At 43.7% G+C, this 20,542-nt stretch overlaps 1 protein-coding gene across 3 annotated transcripts; it reads right to left on the reverse strand.

Annotated features, from left to right (window-relative positions):
• Positions 1-1,752: 1,752 nt before the first annotated feature.
• On the reverse strand, positions 1,753-16,675 carry DYRK2 (dual specificity tyrosine phosphorylation regulated kinase 2). 3 transcript variants are annotated; one of them, XM_084514618.1, is made up of 3 exons: positions 16,318-16,675; positions 15,827-15,963; positions 1,753-7,609 (listed from the first exon to the last, which is right to left on the reverse strand). In XM_084514618.1, exons 1-3 carry the CDS (start codon positions 16,376-16,378, stop codon positions 6,008-6,010), a joined length of 1,800 nt encoding a protein of 599 aa, XP_084370744.1. In that variant the 5' UTR covers positions 16,379-16,675; the 3' UTR covers positions 1,753-6,007. The 3 variants fall into 3 exon arrangements, with proteins under 3 accessions (XP_084370744.1, XP_084370743.1, XP_084370745.1); XM_084514617.1 differs by lacking the exon at positions 16,318-16,675 and adding an exon at positions 16,116-16,189; XM_084514619.1 differs by lacking the exon at positions 15,827-15,963.
• Between the last annotated feature and the right edge of the window lie 3,867 nt (positions 16,676-20,542).

Raw genomic sequence — 20,542 nt, forward strand, 5'->3', positions numbered from 1 at the left:
GAGGAAAGATCAAGTTTACCTCAAAATTGACCCTATTAATCTTGCAGATGTCTTTTTTCCTCTAAATACCAGATCCTAACCATAGACAGCCCTATGCAAATCCTATGCAAATACTTCCCTTATTTACCTGTTTTTTTTTTGTTTTTTTTTTTTTAATTATTATTATTTCTCAAGGTCTGATAAAAAGTAAAATTAATACTGGATCTTTCAGTAAGCAGATCAAAAAAAAAACCAACAAAAAAACGTGGGGGGGGGGGAACAAAAAGATGGTATTTTTAAGAAAAGCAGCAGCACTTAGAAGAGAAAAACATGGTACCTGATCATGATTGCACTTCTCACGTTCTTTACTTGGCTTGCTCTAAAAACAAATACAGCAAACCTGAGCTGCACAGCTGAAAGCCAGAGGAAGCCACAGTTACCCTGCAGAAGGAAGCACTGCAGAGATAACAGCACCCAAAGACAAGCACAGGGTGGGATTTGAGATTGTGAGCACCTCTTTTAAGGCAGGCACCTAAGCTGGGTTAGGTACCACTGGCTGTCTCGGGGGTGGAAGCCTTGCTGGCACAGGGCAACTCCGTTCCCCACCAGCCACAGGTAAAGTCTCAGCAAATGGCATAGGTCCAAAATCCAGCTTCCAGACCTCTGAAATCAGGTGAATGACCCCTTCCCTTCTTCAAATGAAAAAACAGATGTAACAGAAGTGTACAAGGCACAGGTAGCTGGGGGAGAGGGTGAGAGAAACAGGTTAGAATGAAAAGAAAAACCATTAAAACAAATAAAAAGAACTTAAAAAACATGCTCTTTTTTTCCTCAAAGGAACACAGTAATTAACAAATAGGGTTTAATCCACACAGATATAATTTTTGGCTCACTGCTCTTTTGGGGCTGTAACCAGTATTTATCTATATTTAATCTTGATGCTTTTCATGGCCTGGAATCTCCTGACTGTGCTGGATAGCAGACACAGAAGGGCTGTTAAAATCCCTTGATTTCAGCCTGTGCTCGCTTCAGTCAGGGAGGCTTTTCAATAAAGCTGCTCTGGGCATTGGCATTACCAAGAAGAGAATGTGGCCAGTTACTCACAGTAACTGCACTAAGCAGTGAAATTACTCTGGATTTATATGTGACAAGAGTTTTAGCCCAATGTACCAATCCAAACTCTCAGTATCCTGGGACTTCACAAAGTCAGACAAGTTCTGAAGTCAGTCTGACCCAAATGTCAGTGCAGAAATCTGTTTTTAAAGCAGTTTTCAAAGAAATAAATCACATACTCTCCCTCTTTCTCAGGAAAAAAAAAAAAAAAAAATCTTATAAAACCAGATCTACTTTTATTTTGAAAAACTGTTCAAGTCAGTTAAAAACAAGCAAACAAAAACCAAACCAAAACAAAGACATGACACGTTTAAATATCAGTGCAGGCAAAACTCCTGCCAAGGATGGTTTCTCTAGGCAAATAAACCAAGAAATGTATCACTTTCTAAGTCCGGAGAAGAACTTTAGAAACTCCAGGCCAAAAGCAGCCTTTGGGCAATATTCAAGGCTGTCAAGACACATAAAGCAGCATTAAAATAATCCTCCAGCATTAAGTAAATACTAAATGCAGGTACCATAGGCATTTCTGGGGGACAAAGGCATGGCTGGCACTGACTTCAGTGGGCTAGGAAAAGGCTTTTCCACGATTAAGGACTGCCATCACTCCAAGGGCTCTCTTTATGACCAGAAAAAAAAAAAAAAAACTACAATGGAGAGAAGTAAAGTAGGACATAAAATTTTATTCTGAAATGATCTCTGGCCACAACAATAAAATGTAACAAATATTCACTAGAACAGTCTTAACTCCTGTCATCAGCTGTACAATACATACAGTATCATAAAACTGGCCACTAGGATTAAAACCCCACTACAACATCTTTAATGTTAAGTGGCAACAGCAGCATCTCACAGAAAAGTATACATACATATATACACAGTCCACATTCAATCGTTTTTCACATGTTTTCAGTACACACAGTTGCAGCATATTACAGTCACGTGTCTAAGTCGTTGCCCAATAAAACCCCAAGCTACTGCTTAGACGTCGTTGTAGAGCAGTCGAACTGAGTAATTACAATTTGTAGCAGAGATGTACAAGCCCCTCGAAACAATAATTCACAAATGTTTTTGTTTTATTTAAATGCTACCGTAGCGTTAAACTGGGCAATATTCTAATCTTTACCGACTGGAAAAAGATAAAGTGTTCTTTTTGTACGTATCACAAATATCGATGGAAAAAAATACTAAAAAATGGAGAGCATTAAATAATGCACACCCTTTCCAAAAGATTCTAATATTGCCCAATGCTACTTGTGTCTAAAGTGTTTCCAACGTTCCCATGAAGTCATTTATAACTTCAAACCACCCACCAAGTTAAAAGTGGCTTAAGTGCCTTGCACCCAAATTGTAAAAATCCCTGGCCACCTTTATAAGAGCCAGGCACATATAAAAGGAATGCACTTTGGTTCATACCAAATGCCCTGGGATTAAATCACACTATAAAACTAAAGAGTCTGAGGTAAATTTTTACAAATACAGTTGATTTCTGTCTAGTGTTACCGTAACAAAAATTTATTAAAAAAAAAAAATCAATTTGATGTTAAAGTACAACCAATGAGGAAGGGCCGTCTTTAACCCCTTAGCGAGACGTCCTACAAGAACAGAGTGTCCTTTCCACCCCAGCAGTGTGATTGCCTTATTGTTTCTGTTAAGGCCTCGATAATCTACAGGATGTTTTAAAACAGGTTCGGCGTTTAAAAATAGGTTTCATCCCTACGCTCCAGTATTCAAAGGGTTAAAGAGGCCAAGATGCATGCCCTACAACATGGCATTGGTAACAAAAGGCACATTGTTAACACCAAGGGCACAATCCATCCTCTATTGTTAATCTACACATCTTGCATCACTCTGTTGTTCCAATACACTTCAGTGGTAATGAACACTCCAGTGGTGCAAGAAACTGAGCCAAGTGAGACTGCAACCAAAGACAAGACAACACTGTGCTATTACTAAATCTGAAAATAGCTCAGACATCTCCAGACAATGGTAACATGTGAGACTAAGCACTGTTTCCAAGCCAACTTCTATCAGCCTAATTATCAGAGCCCTTATAATAAAATCACACCAAAGCAAGAGGCAACGTCTTCTCCCCCCCGCCCCCCTCCTTTTTTACACGTATAAATAAGCTACAATAAAAAGCAGCCACATAACTTAGAAACCTTGATGTAGCTGCTTCTTTAGTATAGAGGAAGTTCCACTATATCTGGGTTAAAAAAATAGCTCTGCACACTATATTTTGGCCTTAAAGTTTCCGGTAGCATTTATGAAGAAGGTTGGTCATAAATGCGTTATTGGCATTACGAACTGGTTACATGTAAAAGAAAATTTAGTGGTTTTAGCCCATTAATGACCCATGAACCTTATGAACATTTTCATCTTCAATTGTCATGAAAGGCAGGAACACGTATCAAGGTTATCTTCAAAATATACTAAGGGGGAGGCGATTCTTTTTCCACCCCTCACGTAAGTAACCCCATTTCTTAACTTTTGCGGGAAGAGCTAAGGTAGAAAGGAGTGGTAAAGCCAAGTAGTTGGTAGAGGAAGTAAAGAATCCCAGTTACTGTAAAAAAATACACAGTACTGTATTCCCACAGTCATGGGAGTCAGCTAATTTTATAGGAAAATTAATATATCTCTTTTCCAGACTTAGAATTTACTGACCATAACTTACTGGATATTCATATTCCAAAAGCCACTTCTCTTAGCTGTATTACTATATTTCATTTTTAACATGATTTCACACATGTTTACATATTGCACTTACACACATTGTATAAAGTTGTGAACATTTAACACTAAATAATTTACTTTGACTAGAGGCAGGAAATGATCTTTTTTTTTTATATATATATATAAAAAAAGTAATAAAGATGGTTGATTGATGCTCTAATTTTTACAGTTATCAATCAACAAATACCATCCTCTACTCAGAAATTATTTTTGGAGCTTCTTTAGGTGTTGACTTTTTGGCAAGAAGTTGAGTGATATGTTTCCTGAGAATTCTGTCGTTTCATACTTCTATCCCTCCCCCAGTCTTACATTAAATTAAAAGACAAACCAAAACAAACAAACAAACAAAATTAGGCTGTAAGTGGTAAATCTTAATGAACATGAAGAACAACTTAACCGGAAACTTTCTTGGCCTCTCAGGGGACCATGCTTTAAGTGTTTTTCATAATTTGTACACGTAACTTAGTAAGATCTGTGCATATAAAGGTTGCCTATAGTAAAGTTATTGAGGTTTTATGCAATCCATTCTAGTCTCTCTCATCCTAACATCCATAAACCCTTCTAGATTATATTCTACGTTGTTTAAAATTCCCTTTTCATATGCTGTTTTATACATCTAATGTAGACCACAGTCATTGCATGTGATGAGATACCAGTCTTAGATTTCAAACTGTTCCTGTTGAAAACATGCTACAATGTGTAAATATTTCTCACGTAGGTCTAGATATTACTCCTCAGTAAAGACCATCTTTCTTCCATGAATATAACTAAAAGTAAAAAAATGAAAAACCAAACATCAGCACACGCACACATGAACAAATCTATACATATCTCTAACTGCTCCTTCAAAATCATTTTCAGCTACAAGCGCCAAAGATTGAGCCAAATTCCAGTCATTTACCTTTTCTTTGATATTTCTCCTGTGTTAGTAAATATCTAAGGTGGTGCCTGCCAAGTGAAATGCTTTCCAAAGCAGATCTTTGCATCTACACCTACGCTGTCTAAAGAAAGGTACCTGTCTACAGAAAACCATACAGTAACATAGTGTTTGCCCCTACGTACAGATTTGATCTGAAGTGTAAATGTACCAGAGAGGTCACAATCGCTCAGATAGACATTGTCAGAAGAAATAAAAACAACCTATGAAATTCATGTAGCATTAACAGTCTGGAAGTTACAGTATAAAACTGACAAAACAAGCACTTCTGCCTATGTGATTCAGGGAAGCCAAGCTGCACATGAGGAGAGAAAATAGAAAAAACAAAACAAAACAAACAAACAAACAAACAAAAAACAGAGAGAAACCCAGTGTGAATCCTCAGTGTTATATACCTGAAATGAAGTCCAGAATGTTTTGCTTTACCTGACTTCAGGTTTAGGAAGCAACTCATCGGTCACTTTCAGATTTAGAGGAACAGACATACTTTCAGCTTCATTCTTTCAGGCCTGTTCCTCTCACTCTAGCACATGGCATGTACAGTAGAAAGTCTATTTTAGCCCTAGAAGTTTTATTTTTTTTTTTTTTGCATTACATATGAACGATCATTTTAATCAAAAACATTACTGTCTAATAGAGAAACCATTCCACAGGTGGTGACTGTATCATTACTAGGTGATACCACTACTTTTTCTGGGCTACCATACAGCAAATGACAATATTACATGCTATGGCTCCATTTCAGATAACAAGTTTGCAGGTGCTTAACTGTATTTCTTTGAGAATTCTCCCTGGAGTCCAGTCAGGCATGGGTATTAGTGTTTGCAGGATCAAGACCCATACCCGTAAACTCCGGAAGAGCCTTACGAATTTACCCCAGGTGAAACTTAATATGAACCATGGAAGAGAAAGGTTAATACCTTTGACACCACGCTGCAATGCATGACAATCATGTTGTAACCAGTGGCCTGCCACTGATGTTTATTACTGTGTCACACTAGTTACAGTAAGGCTAATTGTACTGTAGAAGACAAACATTTTAAAAAATAAGTATAAAAACTTAAAGCATTGTCCCCGTGTTTTTATAAAAACAAAATCAACATTTCTTACATTTAAAATGAGTGCTGAAAGATACAAATGAATAAAGTTACTGAGCAAATAAAAATGTATTATCTGAGCTACTTTTTCATACAAATAAGGCTCAGCCACATTGTATCTCTTGTATTAACAGCATTGGGTTTTTCAAACTCAGCTAACGAGTTTTGGCAACACTGTTCTTTGCTGAATATTCCCATTGGCATCTGTCATCTGTGCCAAATTAGTCCTCAGTTTTGAAGCTGAGCTTGAAGTCGGAGGTAACTTGGAAATCGATGTTATAGCACCAGTGCTCTCTGTAATTCTCTTTGCCGAGGCTTTCTCCCCAGTTGGAGGCTTTGGCAACCGTCTCCTTAGCCAGGGATGCCGCAAAGCCTGGCTGGGTGTCATACGGATAGCGGGATCCCATTCTAAACACTGTTTTAAAAAGTCAAGGAAGAGGGGATCATCACATCCCTTTAATGCATTACCCCATTCTCTGCTCTCTGGCGGGCCGCGTAGTTTTCCCCTCCGAGAGCGTCCACCGTTAAGTATTACAGAACCATCAGACAAGGTTGTGATGGTGCAGTAGCGGGGATAACCCTTCGAGCTCACAAAGTTTTTGGCTCGCTTGGATGAATCCAGGAGTTTTGGGGAAGGCATGCCCAATAGCTCGATCATACAAGCCAGCTGGTCTCCTTCATCTTCTCCAGGCAAAAGTGGGTAACCGGTGAGAAGTTCTGCTAGAATACACCCCAAGCTCCACATGTCTATGGGCATCCCATAACGAGCACCAAGGATGACTTCAGGCGCACGGTAAAAACGCGACTGAATGTAAGTGTAGACACGCTGGTGCTCATAACAACTTGAGCCAAAATCGATCACTTTAATACCACTTCTACCCTGTTGCTTTAACAGAATGTTCTCAGGCTTAAGGTCACAGTGAATGATTCTATTTTTGTGCAAAGCATCCAAGCACTGTAAAATTGAGTGGGCAAACTTGCGGACCAAAGGCAGGCTAAAGCCCTGAAACTTGTTTTTCTTTATTAATTCGTACAGGTTCATGCTCAGCAATTCAAATGTCATGCAGATATGGCTGCGGAATGTGAAGTTTTCCAACATGTGAATAACATTCATGTTGTTATCCTTATCTTGTTTCCGGAGGTGCTCCAGAATCCTAATTTCTTCCGCAGCTTGGCGGTGGAAACGCTTTTCATTTCTCACCATTTTTAGTGCCACATGCTGATGCATCTTGTGATCGTAGGCCTTCACCACCTGCCCAAAGCTTCCTTTCCCTATAACTTTCAGGACTTCGTATCTGTACGCAATGTGATCGTGGGGCACTTGCACGTAAGACCCCTGGTCATCATCGTACCCGCCGTTGTTTGGACCACCAATCACACCTTGCCGCTTCTTTGCATTTGGACCCAAAAAGTATATTTCAGGGTAGCAAAAAATCTCGTGATGCTCAAAAGCTGTTAATTTTTGCATGTATTGCTTCATTGCCTGCTCTGGTGTCATAACGGAGGCTTTCACCTTCCCTGTTCCATCCGTAGATTTTAAAGAGCTGGAGCTCCCTTGTCGTCTGTGAGCACTCTCTGACTGTCTGTCCTGAACCACTGGCAATCCAGATTTGCCCAGCGTTGTAAGTCCATTCGGCTGCGTTGTCAGAACCGTCCTCTTGTTACTGTTATCTTCAAACAGCTGTTGAACCTGGATTTGTCCATGGCTACCAACATGGAGGTGCTCATTCATCGTATGCTTACTGCCTCCAACCTAAAATTGGAAATAAATACATACCCAGTTAACAAGAAAGGCATAAATTCTTCTACACTTCACCATTCATTCTGAACTCAAAACCTCAAAACAAAGTATTTTCTTAAAATTCAGCTGTCTACAGCTAATGTAAACAATACAACACACATACCACAACACTACTAGATGCTACTACATCCTCCAGATCCTACTTTCTCAAATTCCACCTTGGTGATTCTCTGAAATGTTTGTAACAAGGCAGTCAATGGTGTGCTACAACATTAAGCGAACAATTCCTCCAAGGAACCTTCAAGACAACAGTCCTGTTACACCAGGAAGTATGCTTGAGGGATATTAAATCAGATTTCATAGTAGCAGTTTTATTTATGCTGAAGATCAATATATAATGCCTGCTAGAGCTTACATAGCTAGGGCTCTCCCAGTCATCTGTTCTCAGAAATCAAAATTTTAACTTGTTCTAAAACTAGCTGGATATCAAAAGCACCAGACACAATTTTAAACAGTGAGGAATGTGCTGGGACCTGCACAAAGAGGAGAAGAACCTGGACATTTCTCAAGTTTGAGAGAAGCCATTCCCTGCTTGCGATTGAGACAGTCCCTATTCAGCAAAGCACTCAAATCAATGTATAAGCGTAAGTACATCCCTCAGCACTTTGCCACGCCAGCCTTATAATGACTTTTAACCAAGATGAGATCTGGGGCCTGATACAGACTTGAATGGGAAGAAGATCGTTGCCTTGAAGAACATATATGCAACTTTATTTTATAGGGATGGAGAAAGTATTTAGTTGATTCTACAGATTACATTTGTTCTTTACAGTTTTCACAAGGGAGAAGAAGCACTCAGCATTTTCAAGCAAAGAAATACTGGAGAATGAAAACAGCAAGTAACCTGTTACTTTTAAGGAGAAACAGGAAATTTACAAGCATATACTTGCCACAAAAATAGCTGTCCTTAAAATTCCTCATTTGCTCTAAAGTAGAGGATAATTAGTCTGTCTTTTCTGCCTGGTCTTAGACAGACGTGGGAAGAATTCCCCTGCTGTCTCTCCAGCTGATTCACCAGCCTTAATATTTATGCCAAATTACCATCCCAAAGTTCACAGATACTGTCAGACAGATGATCAAGTCAGGGTTGAGAGCGCTTTTAATCTGAACCTTATTTTTTCTATGCAGCTAAGGAAAACACGTTCCCTGTTCACTTCAGGTCGCTGAAATGAAATCAGAAAACGACGATTGTGTGCAGTGATACGAGGCACTGAAATCTGTCCTGCAACTGCAGAGGTGCCTCCTAATGAAAAAGCCAGGACAAGCAATGCAGATTCTAGCACCATTTTTGCTTCTGTTACGGTATCAGTCAGATATGGTAGGAACTTGGTTTTGTCATTTCATTAAATTGCTCCCAAGGAGTATCCAACTTGCAAAGGTTTCGCCTTTGGATAATATTTTGAAATTTGCAGCTCATAAGCTCACACAATGCAAGAACAAGAGCTCTCAGGGACTGTTTCTGCTGAGTTCACTGTTCTCCTGTTTCCATTTTGACTCACGCTGAATGACTGGTCCGTTTTATTTCATCACTGCAGTCGGACTGCGTAGGTTTATTTGCAGAGCAATTTCAGCTCGTGCAATCAGATTTGATTGATCTCATAGAAAGTGCCACCACACAATGGCAATTCAGAGCAAAGGCACCTGCAACATTCAAGCACAAGGAAGATATATAGGATATTGACATTAATTGTCTTCCTGGTTTGATGTCTCAAAAGCACCAGGGAATTGCCTACAGGGATTCCTGCAGGCCAAGTTTGAAGCACACTCCTGCAACAGTCTCGTTAAGGTTGTCCTGATCCTGTATATGCAGCAGTGACTGAACCTAAGAGAATTTGGCCCCAAGAGCTGCTATGAGGTGCACCTCAGAAGAACTGGATCTGGTTTGTAAGATGTGTTTGGAGGTTCAGCACATGCTGCATGGCAAAATTCCCTGTGAGAGAAATGCACAACAAAGCAGCAGAGTAACTGTACAGACCACAAATACTTCAGCCAAGAAACTCCAGGTACAAACACTTCTTCTGCAGGGCTGCTTGACCAGCAAGGCAGCACATACCTAGATAAACTGGGAGCAGATTATACTAACGTATGGCCAATGAGAAAGAAAAAGCACAGGGAGAAAAACATCTCTCAGAATTTCTTAACACAAGTGCTCATTGACACAGTTCACATTTTGAATTAATTCTCTTTTTATTTCCACTTGAGTCGCCTGTTTTCGCAGTTAGCTATTTTCTTCCCTTCCCAAGCACTGCACGTTTCAATAGATGTGCTGCGTAATTCTTCAAACTTCAGTTGTTTGCTTTGTACCAGGGCTTTGGAATAAAAAAAAACCAACAAAACACAAACATTTGTCCACTTTCAAAAGTCCGCTGGGACTAAGGAGTTCTTCTTCCTAAAAAGCACGTTTGTAAACACATCTCTAAAGTGTAAACCATGTAGCTCTGCTTCCTGTACCTTGAGGCAGCCTCTTTGTTTCCCTTGCTGCTCATAGGGTTGTTGTTTTTTTGCAAGCAGCAGAATGAAATCAGCAGCATTATCCCAGCTTCACCCCAAATCTACAGTGACCGGTTCTGCCAGTTGCAGTCAGCTGCTGCTGGGGAATGCAAATGCAGATGCAGACGGTAGCACTGGTTTTCTTTGTGGAAGAAAAGCCACTAAATCAGCACAGGCTCTGCTCCAAAGCTTGTGGGGGAGATGACAGCTCCCTTTCTTTCAAAAACCCCAGCGGGAGTTTCAGAGGTATCGGACACATCGCAGCAGAAGAACCACCACCTTTTCTTCTCTCTCCTATCAGGACGAGCCGAGGGCTGGATTCTCACCAGCCCTTTGCTCTGCCTATCTGCTTCTGCCTACCAGCTGCCTGAGATTTGCTGTCAAGTTGGGGCTTGCACTGCTCACACGCTCCGCAGGCTTCACCGGTGACGCTCCAAGTTCCCCAAACCACAGCTAATGGGCTTGGGAAGCTACAAAGGGCTACAGCCCTCTCCGTCCTGCAGCAAACTGCTCACGGCTCTCAGGATCTCCATCAGCCTTTCATCTGAAACCACGAGCCCGAGAGGTTTATAATGCGTCTCCCTTCTGCATCTGGGCCCATAAATTCCAGAACCAACAACCTATGTACACAGCCAACAGCCTGCACGCACTTACACACCTTCCTTACTACAATATTTGATCGTCTATGCTCAGACCCATACACGCCTTCTTAGATTTGCATGTTTTTAGAGCACGCAGCTTCAAAAACGTCTTGATGTGCACACTTCTACATAAACATATTGAAATACCAGGTAAGCTTGAACTCGAAGAGCTAATATTGAATGTTCTAGCAACATCAACTGTAAAACAGCAAATATTACAAGGTTTTTTCCTCTCACTGCAGTGTTTCGTAACTTCAAAATCACTGCTATGATTCTGCTTTAACTTGGGTTTGCTCAGTTTATGGAAATAGATGGCTAAGCTGAAAACAATTCATGCAATCTTTGAAACAAAGACACCAAGAAAAACGCAAGCAAAAATTATTTTCTTCTTTTTCTTTCTCCTCCCTCCCTGCCCCTCCCGAAATGGATTTAAAGACAGAAGCGGACTACAGAACTACGCCTAGATGACAAAGGTGTGACGACACGGTGGTGGCATAAAACTGAGTCCTGCCTGCTAACAAGAAGGTAAACTGACAATTCTCCTGGGGTGCCGCTCAGCCAGCTCAGTGGTCTGTCTCAAAACCTCCTACAAGACTGGAATGGCTGTCTGTAGGATCCAGTGCCATCTTACTTAACCAATCTGATAAGTATCAAATACTTATTCTGCGTGGTGTCTTCCAAAACCATTAACACATTATGCAGTTGTACCACATCCCATCTTTTCTGTAAAACGAAACAAAACCAAATAAATTAAAATAAAATAAAACCCATACTCGGTGTGCTATTAACACCCTATAAAAGTATTCAAGACTGACCCGTGCTTCAGTTTATCATTTTATTTTGAGCAAAACCCCAGAAAAAAAGACTTTCCTATCAGTCAGAATCTAGAAGGATTTGTAAAATGAATCCCAATAATAAAGCAATCGTATGATGTCCTGCAGAAATACTGCACGGGAATAAGATGTCTTCATCTGCTGTTACTCTGTACAGATGAAAAACACCATGCCAAAGTAATAATTTATTTAAAGAATAAATGCTGCACTCTAAACCCCTTTCTTTACAGTACTTCCAGGCACGCCAGTTTCAGCCCCAGTGAGCCTACCACGCTCGAGGCATATGGTATCAGGTGTAGCATGCTTCACTGCCTATTTTGGTGACTACAGCCTGAATAAATGTACAAAAGGCCCTTTTTCCTTGATAAATGAATTCAACAGCATTCCTCTGTTCAGAACTAAAAATAGCTGCTAATTAGCACGATAACAATAATGCAGGATTATCATAACGGTTTTATTATGAGTGTGGGTTTTATACACTGAAAAAGACTAAGCCCTTGTCCTAAAGAGCTTGTGTTCAACAAGAGCTGTAGAAAAAAAAAAAAAAAAGAAAAAAAAACAACAAATCATTTGGATTTTTCGTTGCTGTCACACACGGCCAACATAAGCTTATTTTTGAAAAGTTAACATTGACTTTACACTGCAAATATTTTCAGAGACAGAGCTATGCTTCAGGAGCGATACTGATTCATAAATTCCCTTCCACCTGTCTGGGCTATGCTGTCCATATGCAGTGGGCCTGGATACTCAAGGGACACCTCTGTGTATTACCCACGTTGAAATCAACAAGGACACTCCCTGCACACTACATCCAACCTTCAGGGTAGCTGATGTGCACATGTAGGAGAGATGTGCCCAGATGTTCTGCACTCCCCATGGCACAGCCACCAACTGTCAGAGCCCAAGTTTCAGATGTCCTCCCAAAGAAATTGAGGTAGCTTCACTTTCCCCTAAGCCAAAGTTTCATGCAGAAGAATCACCCAAAGAAACCTAGGCAGAGCAAGGTCGTGACTGTATACTTATTTCCACTCAAAGATGACAGCATTTCTGTGGCAATTTATTACACAAACATATCAGAATAGGAAGATGTTTTCTTTGTTTCTTCTTGCTTTAAAAACAGCAGCACGCAACAAAAAAAAATTGCAGCATGTGACCCACCAGATCTTCAGGTAACAGACTCCAGGGATCTCTGTTCCATCATAAATTATTATTTTTTAATTATATAATTTCAAGATTAAGGCTGAATGATGCAAAAGTATATGGCTACACTTGTCCCTGGTGGCAAAAGAAAACAGGCCTGCTGCAGGGAAATCTTGGAAAGGCCTTGAAGAAAGAGGGCACTGAATGAGGCACTGTAAATGGGTTGTTGTTACAGTCCTAGACAGGAGGAGAAAAAGATTAAGACTGCTTTACTGCAAGAGAAACAGGAAGAGTGCAGAACGCAGGGACATGTGCCAAATAAGAAAGAACAGAGATGGAGGTAGGCAGGAGACAAGAGTCTGGGAGAGAGACTCACAGACGGGTGGGGATTTACACAAGCAAAGCAGCAGGCAAGCAAGATAATCTCTACTGCAGCATGTCAAGTGGATGCAAGCACACCGTAATGAAACAGGACAGAGCAAATAGGAAACGATTCCAATCATCAATGCAAAAACTTAGGGCTTCAAAAGAGAAAACAATGACAAGGAGAGGAAAACAAGGAGGGCGAGGGATTGGGAACGAGTTCACGTTTTCCATCGCAAGCATCCAAAAAGATAAAGTCACGGATCGAGACAGGCAAGAAAATGCCCAGGATGAAGCCCCAGATCTTTGAAAATAAACAAAACCTTTCCCTGGTACAACACACAACAGTCTGCTTAGCAACAAAGGCTGCTGCGACTGCAGAGACTGCAGCCAAAACCTCTGCCCTGTTACATGAAGCCCGTGCATCTCCCCGCTTCGCCCCCCCCCAGGCTGCTGTGCCCTGCCAAACACCAAACGTCACTAGAAAGAGGGAGACAACAGCTCTGCTACAGGCTAGATCACACAACTGCTGCAAGAAAACACGGCAGGTAGCGGACTTCTTGTCTGTCTGAATTCAAAGAAAAACTTTTTGGCTTAAAGAAAAAGCTCTCTTCCATCTCAGTCTCTCCTCACAATCAGTGTATACACGATGCACACGTGCACAGGCAGCCACAGGCAAGTTCAGCCACTTAAGCAAACTATACCTCTGAGAGTCTGAAACACAGAAGAGAAATATCCGTTTCATTTTTAGCTATTAGAGAAGTTAAAATGACACAACAGGGATGAAAACACAGTACGCAGACAAATACAAGGAAAGAAAATGATTTAGGAAAACCGAAATGTTCCATTTCAAATAGGTTTGATTGGAGGAAGCAGTGGGACACAAAAGTCACTGCGTTTCAGCCGGTGTCAGCTGAGGTCAGTAGGCCTGAAGTTTAGAGAATGCTCGTATAACATCTATAACCATTTTTTTGGTTAAAATCCAGCATTCTGATGTCACATCTGATCCTTACCGCAAAAAGTTATGTTAGCCAACCACAAAATAACAACCTACACAACTCACAGAGGCAGTCTGAGGTATTTCTGTAATAGTACCCAAGGCTAAATAAATACTGTAGAGTAGAAACGTATCGCAAAGGCAAGGCTGGCTCTGCAACAGTCAGAATCCAGAGGGCCTTGAAACACAGCAGTATAACGCTCCATCACCCTTGAGTGCTTCCATTAGGTATTCCATCTGTACGTACGTATATGCACACGCATATATGCTGAATATAAACATATGCATGCATACACAGTGAAATATGTATAAAAATACTGGAAACAGAAATATAACGCTCAAACACTCCTTGCATGCTTTCATAAAGACATCACCTTTATATACGTACGTACATAAAAATGTGTGCATCTATCTATAGACACTATACATTACATACACACATACATGTACGTATAAAAATACCAGGGTCCTGCGCTTCCAAAATTAGCCGGTAGTCCCAGATACACAGCTGGATCACTGGGCTTTCTCAAATCCTAAATTAAGTCTGGGCTCTGCTACATGTGGGCCCCTGCTATTTGTGGGCCTGTCTCCATGTACAATTTCATGACTGGTGCCCAGGCTGTTGGTACTATGTTTATTTTCTGTTTTTAAAGAAAAATTAAACCACTGTTCCGCTTCTAAAATTGACCAGCACCTAACTGGAATGCAAATGTGCAAAACCCTGCCTTCGATAGCAATGAACTATTCAAATAAATATCCTAGCTACATAAATATACACTGATGTTGATCTTAAGTATGCAGCTCCACCTCGAATCTGCAGAATATTCATCATTCCTTTTGAGAACATCCAACGTACACTTGCATTTTTTTTAATTTAAGCCAATTCTTTCTATAAATGGATTTGAGTAAGACGCTTTTACCCCTGAAGCTACACGGAAAGTCACCGAAACACTAATATCTAAATGCATAGTTTCACCTTCCACCAGCCCGTAATCACATTACCATTTAAAGCCCTGCCATATGTTTACGAAGATAGTATGTGAGCATCCACCAAGAACTCATTAATTCTGAGAAAAGTATGCCATCAATGCCTCTCAGGGTCAGCCTGAGATCTTTCCTAATTTAAAAGGAAATGTATGCAATAAAAATTTCAGACATTTAGTGTTAACATGACAGCCTATAGACCCCTCTCTCCACGCCGTCGTGCCTCCAGGACAAGAGATACCCTCTCTCATCCATATATAGTGGCATACTCGGGAAGTTTCATTCCTGCTAGATTAACCAGGAGTGGGAGATAACGTGAGATAGCCCAGAACCGGAAAATAACATCCTTTTCATGCCATCGGTGCTCATTTCTTTAGGTAAACCACCGCAGCCATAAAGCCGGAGCCACCCGAGCGTTGCCCCTGCACCCAGCGGGAGCTGTTTCCAGGCAGGCAGCGCTCGGCCCGCGCTCCCCACACAGACAAGGGGAGCACAAAACACCCTCAGCTCGAAAAATGCGGTTACCAGAACAGCCCCTCTTTGGGAAGGGGGGTGATTTGGGAGTGAAAAACGAGCTGTAAAGCCGGACCCAAGAGGGGCAGAGGGGTGCGCCAGCCTCCCCTCAGCGCACCCGGGGGGTGCCCAGCTCGCACCCAGCCCCTCAGCCGCCCCCCCAACGACCCCCAGCGCCCCGTGCCCCCCGCCCCGAGCCCGTGCTCACCGTGTGCGAGGCGTTGCTGGCCCTGAGCGGCGGCAATGCGAGGGGTGACGGCGGCCCGGTCCCAGCTCCTGCCCGGGCCCCCCCGGCTCCGCTGCCCGGGGAAGACTGCAGCGGGCGGCCGCTGTCCCCTGCCCTGCCTGCGGAGAGCACAGGGGTGAGCGCGGAGGGCCTCGCCCGGACCCCTGCTCCTTTATTTTTATTTATTTAGCCCCCTCACCTTCCTCCTCCCGTCTTCCCCAGCCGTCCCCGCGTTTATTTCTCGCTCCCCTTCTCCCCGCCGCCAACTCACCGCCCCGCGCAACAGCCGCAGCCCGCAGCCCCCCGCCGGCCCCCCGGGCTCCGTTGCCGGGCGGGGGCCGGAGCATTGTTCCGGCACGAACGGCCCCGCGGCCGCCTCCTCCTCCTCCTCTCCTTCCTCCTTCTCCTTTCTCCTCCTCCTCCTCCTCCTCCCCGCGCCCCACACAGCCCGGCCGGGGCGGCCCCCTCCTTACCGGCTGGGTAGGCGGCGGCGGCGGCGGCGGCGCTGCTGGCGGAGGGTTTCTTGGTTAACATGGCCGCTGGAGAGGAGGCAGAGGAACACGCGTGCCAGGGCGCCTCTCCTCCGCTCCCCCTCGGCCTCTCCGCTCGGCTCCTGCCTCTCGGCCCCGATCAGCTACAGCGGCACCCAGACGCGTCCTCCGCCGCATCCCCCTGGCCCCGGGCCCGCCGGGCAGAGCCTCCCAGGGCTCGCCGCCTCCTCCCGCAGCAGCAGCAGCAGCAGCGGCGCTGCCACCGCAGCAGCCCCCGGCCCAAGCTCATCACCGCCCCAGCCCCCGCCCCGGTGGCCGCGGTCCCCTCGCGCGGAGGAGGGGGCAGCAGAAGGGCGGCCGGACGGGGCCCTCCTCCTCCTCCTCCTCCTCCTCCTCCTCCTTCTTCTGGGAGCAGCTCGCTGCGGGGGCAATGCCCGCCCCGCCGGCCGCCTCCCTCCGCTCCGCTCCTCCCTCGGCTCCCTCCGTGCCGCCACCCGCCCGGCCCCACAACGGCCCCGTGTGGAGCTCACACCCCAAACACTCCCCCCATGGACACCTCATCCCATACAGCCGCTCCTCATCCCATACACCCGCTCCTCCTCCGTCCCGCAGCGCCCGCCCGGCCGGCGGTGCCCCCCCGGGCACAGCCATCTTGGGACACGGCTTCTCCCCGTCAGGGGGGGCACCGAAAAATGGGGGGCACCGGCGGCTGTAGGGGCAAAGTTGGCACCCAGGGTGTGGACACACGGCACCCGGAATGTTTAATGGGGTGGAAACTGGAAAATGGCGGAGGGAGGAGAGGGTTTTGGCGGTGCCCCGAGCCCGCAGGAGGGGAGCGGGGTGTGGGGGTGTGTGAGGGGACAGCCGCCCCGCTGCCCCGAGCACGGTGCTTTGGGTGCCTGGTTTGTCAGCACGAGCGGCATTCCTGCCAAAAATAGGTGGCCGAGGAGTTGCTGGGCTTGGGACGGCGCTGAAAGGAGCTCTCCTACCTACGTAGCACAGCCCTCGTTCAAAAATCCGTGCAGGCCGCGCGTGTTTGCCTTTTGGAAACAGCTGGTGGCTCTGGAGACAGAGCGCCCTTCATCCCCTTCCACAGAAAAATAAACCTCCCCTTTCCCTGTGCCTAAGCAAAAAAAAAAAAAAAATTAAAAAAAAAAAATCCATCCCTGCAGCCAGAAAGACTTTGCCTCTTCCAGTTCCACAGATACATGATAAACAAAGACATTTCCTGTACTGGTACAGAGAAATAAACACTTTCCCTTAGCCCCTCCTGTCACAGAGAAAACAATCGTACCTTCTCCTGCCCACACCCACCCAATCTTTCCCTTCACTGCTGCAGAAAGCAAGCTTTGTCTTCCTCAACATCCCCCCAGATGGTCACAGACACCCCGAATTTCCCTCCCCTTCACTGCCAGTCATATAAATGCTTTCTGGTGACTCCCAGAATTTTCCTGTCATTTTCACAAGCGGCATACGCACATCAAAAGTATTTGAATAACGTTGTCATAATATTTGCATTTTTTGTGAGATACCTTCAACATTTAAGGAACGGTCAAGGAAAATATGCTTTTCTAGTTAGCCTAAGGAGGGGAAGGGGAAGGAAGCTTGTTCACATTCAAGCTTGATACGAAAAGCTGAAATTGATATAAAATAATCTTTTCCTAGGGCTTGCAGGATTTCTTACTTCACTATCTTAAATGTTGAGTTCTCTGACTGTCAGAGTCACAGATGGCTTCGTGCATGTTCTGGGATTAGTTACACCTAAACACTGAGACGAGAGAAAGCCTGTTAAGTGTCCTGTTTCAACTCCTTTCTAGTCAGGTGCACCATTCACAATTTGCTTCCACTGTTTGTTCAAGCAATCTTGGGCTACTATGAAAAATATGTGTGAAAAAAAAAAAAAAAGAAAAAAGAGTCTATCATGTAACAAGCAGCCTTGTAATTAAATCAGAGGGAACACATTGCATTGGTACCTGTGTGCATTGTAAGCTTTCAGCGTGAGCCTTTGAACCTTGGGCCTGCCTACATGCCTCTCTTTCTCTCTTTTCCCATCTGCAATCCATCCTGGCAGCTGCTAGTGAGGATAGTTCTACCTGATGGAGTCTGAAGTGAAGCTCAGGATGAGGACAAGCTCATCTTGATTCCCTCTGAATGCAATACAAAAAACTTCAATTTAAAAGCCTCTTTCATGCAAGATTTAGGTTGACAAAGAGGAGGAACATACTAATATAGTTGTAAAGTACCTTGGCTGCAAATACTAATTCCTTTACCAGCCTTCTGCAAAATCATAGTCACAGATCTACAAAGAAAAAAAAATACAAAGAAAAAAAAAAAAAAGAAAGAAAGAAGAAAAAAGGGGCTAAATACTCAAAAGCAAAGATTGCTTTTTTTTCGTGCCAAGTGTTATACTCAGGAATCTGAACTATGTCTCGCTGAGTGGCCACAAAACTTTCTTCTTTCTGACACTGGCCAACTGAACATATATATCAGCACTTTCCAGACCATTGCTGCACATAGATGAAATCAACAGACTTCAGCTCCCAGGACAAAAATATGTATTAGAAACCTGGCAGGAGAAGGTATACAGTGCTCAGAAATCAGAGGGCAAAGTGAATTAGGATTTTCTTGATCCATTTGCCTGCCCCCTCAGCTTTTATTACCCAAGAGCATGAACTGACTCTTCATGACAGAAGATTAGTCTTCCCTTACTTGCAAATAAATGTACAGTGTGTTCATGAGTGTCAGACCATTTGCCAGGGGCTTGTAAAGCAGTGGCATCAAATCACTTGTTTTTAAAAAGAATAATCTGAGGATGGTTTTTCCAGATGGGCACCCAAAAAGTCCTGCAGACTCATAAGTGCCTGCTCAGTGGGACACAGGCAGTACTGGTTCTTCACCACAGTGGTCACCTAAGGAAGAGGGGGAGCAGGTCAGCAGTTGGGGATGCAGGTGGGATCAGAAAGCTACTTGCTGCAAAGGAAAGCCAATAAAGTGTCTGTCTTGATGAGGCTTAGGCTGGGCTATTAAAGGTATCATCCTCCTGTGATAAACTGTACAAAGCGTTCTAGAACAAAGCTTAGCAACTATTGGTAAAAATAAAGTGGTTAAATCACATCCATTGAATGAGAGAATTAAGGTATAGTTTAAAAAAACAGAACCAGAATAGTCTAGAATAAAACATCTTATCTGTAAAACTTTGTCTAAAAGTATTCCTGCCCACATAGTACATTAAAATGCATTATTGAAGATAATACGCTAGTACAGTGAGGAGAGGTACAGAGCATGCCGTGTTTCATGAGCCATTCAGTCAGGGCTCTGCCTTGATCAGGGCTCTGCCTTGTGACCAAGAGAGGGCAATTCCAAGCAAATTACGAGGGACCACCAAGGTCGGTTTTGCCAGGCTGCCTCGGGACACGGCTCATATCTAATTGCCCTGTTTGTGCATTGCACCTCGTAAGCATCACTGTGAAATTCCCCCTGTCAATCTTTTTGCCTCCCCAAGGTGGATGCTAGTTAATTATCTGGGACTTCGGTATGTAGTTTTAGGGCGGGAGAGTAGGGCCAGTCAGTCACACGGCATCTCTGCCACCGTGGTATTAGCAAACGCTTACGTGGTCAGCCACCAGGGAATTCCTGAGACGCCACGCATGTTCGAAGCTGAGATGATGGCTCTGGGGGCTCCCACAGTGACGGGCGCAGCGGGTGCTCAGCGCCTTGCTATGCTCTGACTGTTCGCACCTGGCACAGCAAATGATTTGGGCTTTGGATAAATGACCCGTACGTAAAGCAAATCCAAGGCTACTCAAAGATATGATGAGGATGAAGGAAGTGGAAAAAAAAAAAAAAAAAAAAAAAAAGAGAGAAAACTGGCCTACAACATAGAAAGCAAAAAATTGGCTTATTGTTGCTTTTTCATCATCCTCTCATGCTAAGCAGAGTTTGCACAGAAGGAGAATGTACACACACTTTCAGCATCTTTTAAAATGCTCCAGGGTATAAGCCATTTAAATATCTCTGTTTTTCCCACTGTTTTTGTGAAGCAGGCCTTACATTCTGAGCTTGAAATATTAAAACCCTTTGGATATATCTCACCAGCAATTGAAGATAGGTCCAAGCCTGTTCTCTCAACCGGTAATCCATATTTTAAAAGTAAACCCAGTAAGAGGTTGTGTCAGGAGGTCCTGAACACAGTCGGCACCAGGGTCTC

Source organism: Aythya ferina (genome assembly GCF_964211825.1).
Source record: "Aythya ferina genome assembly, chromosome: 1".
Classification (NCBI taxonomy): Eukaryota; Metazoa; Chordata; class Aves; order Anseriformes; family Anatidae; genus Aythya; species Aythya ferina.

Excerpts from the sequence above, each read along its gene's own strand:
- DYRK2 (XM_084514618.1), bottom strand. The coding sequence starts at position 16,378 with ATGTTAACCAAGAAACCCTCCGCCAGCAGCGCCGCCGCCGCCGCCGCC. Across the intron at positions 15,964-16,317 it reads CGCCGCCGCCTACCCAGCCG|GCAGGGCAGGGGACAGCGGC; the intron begins GTAAGGAGGGGG and ends TGCTCTCCGCAG. Across the intron at positions 7,610-15,826 it reads CCAGCAACGCCTCGCACACG|GTTGGAGGCAGTAAGCATAC; the intron begins GTGAGCACGGGC and ends TTCCAATTTTAG.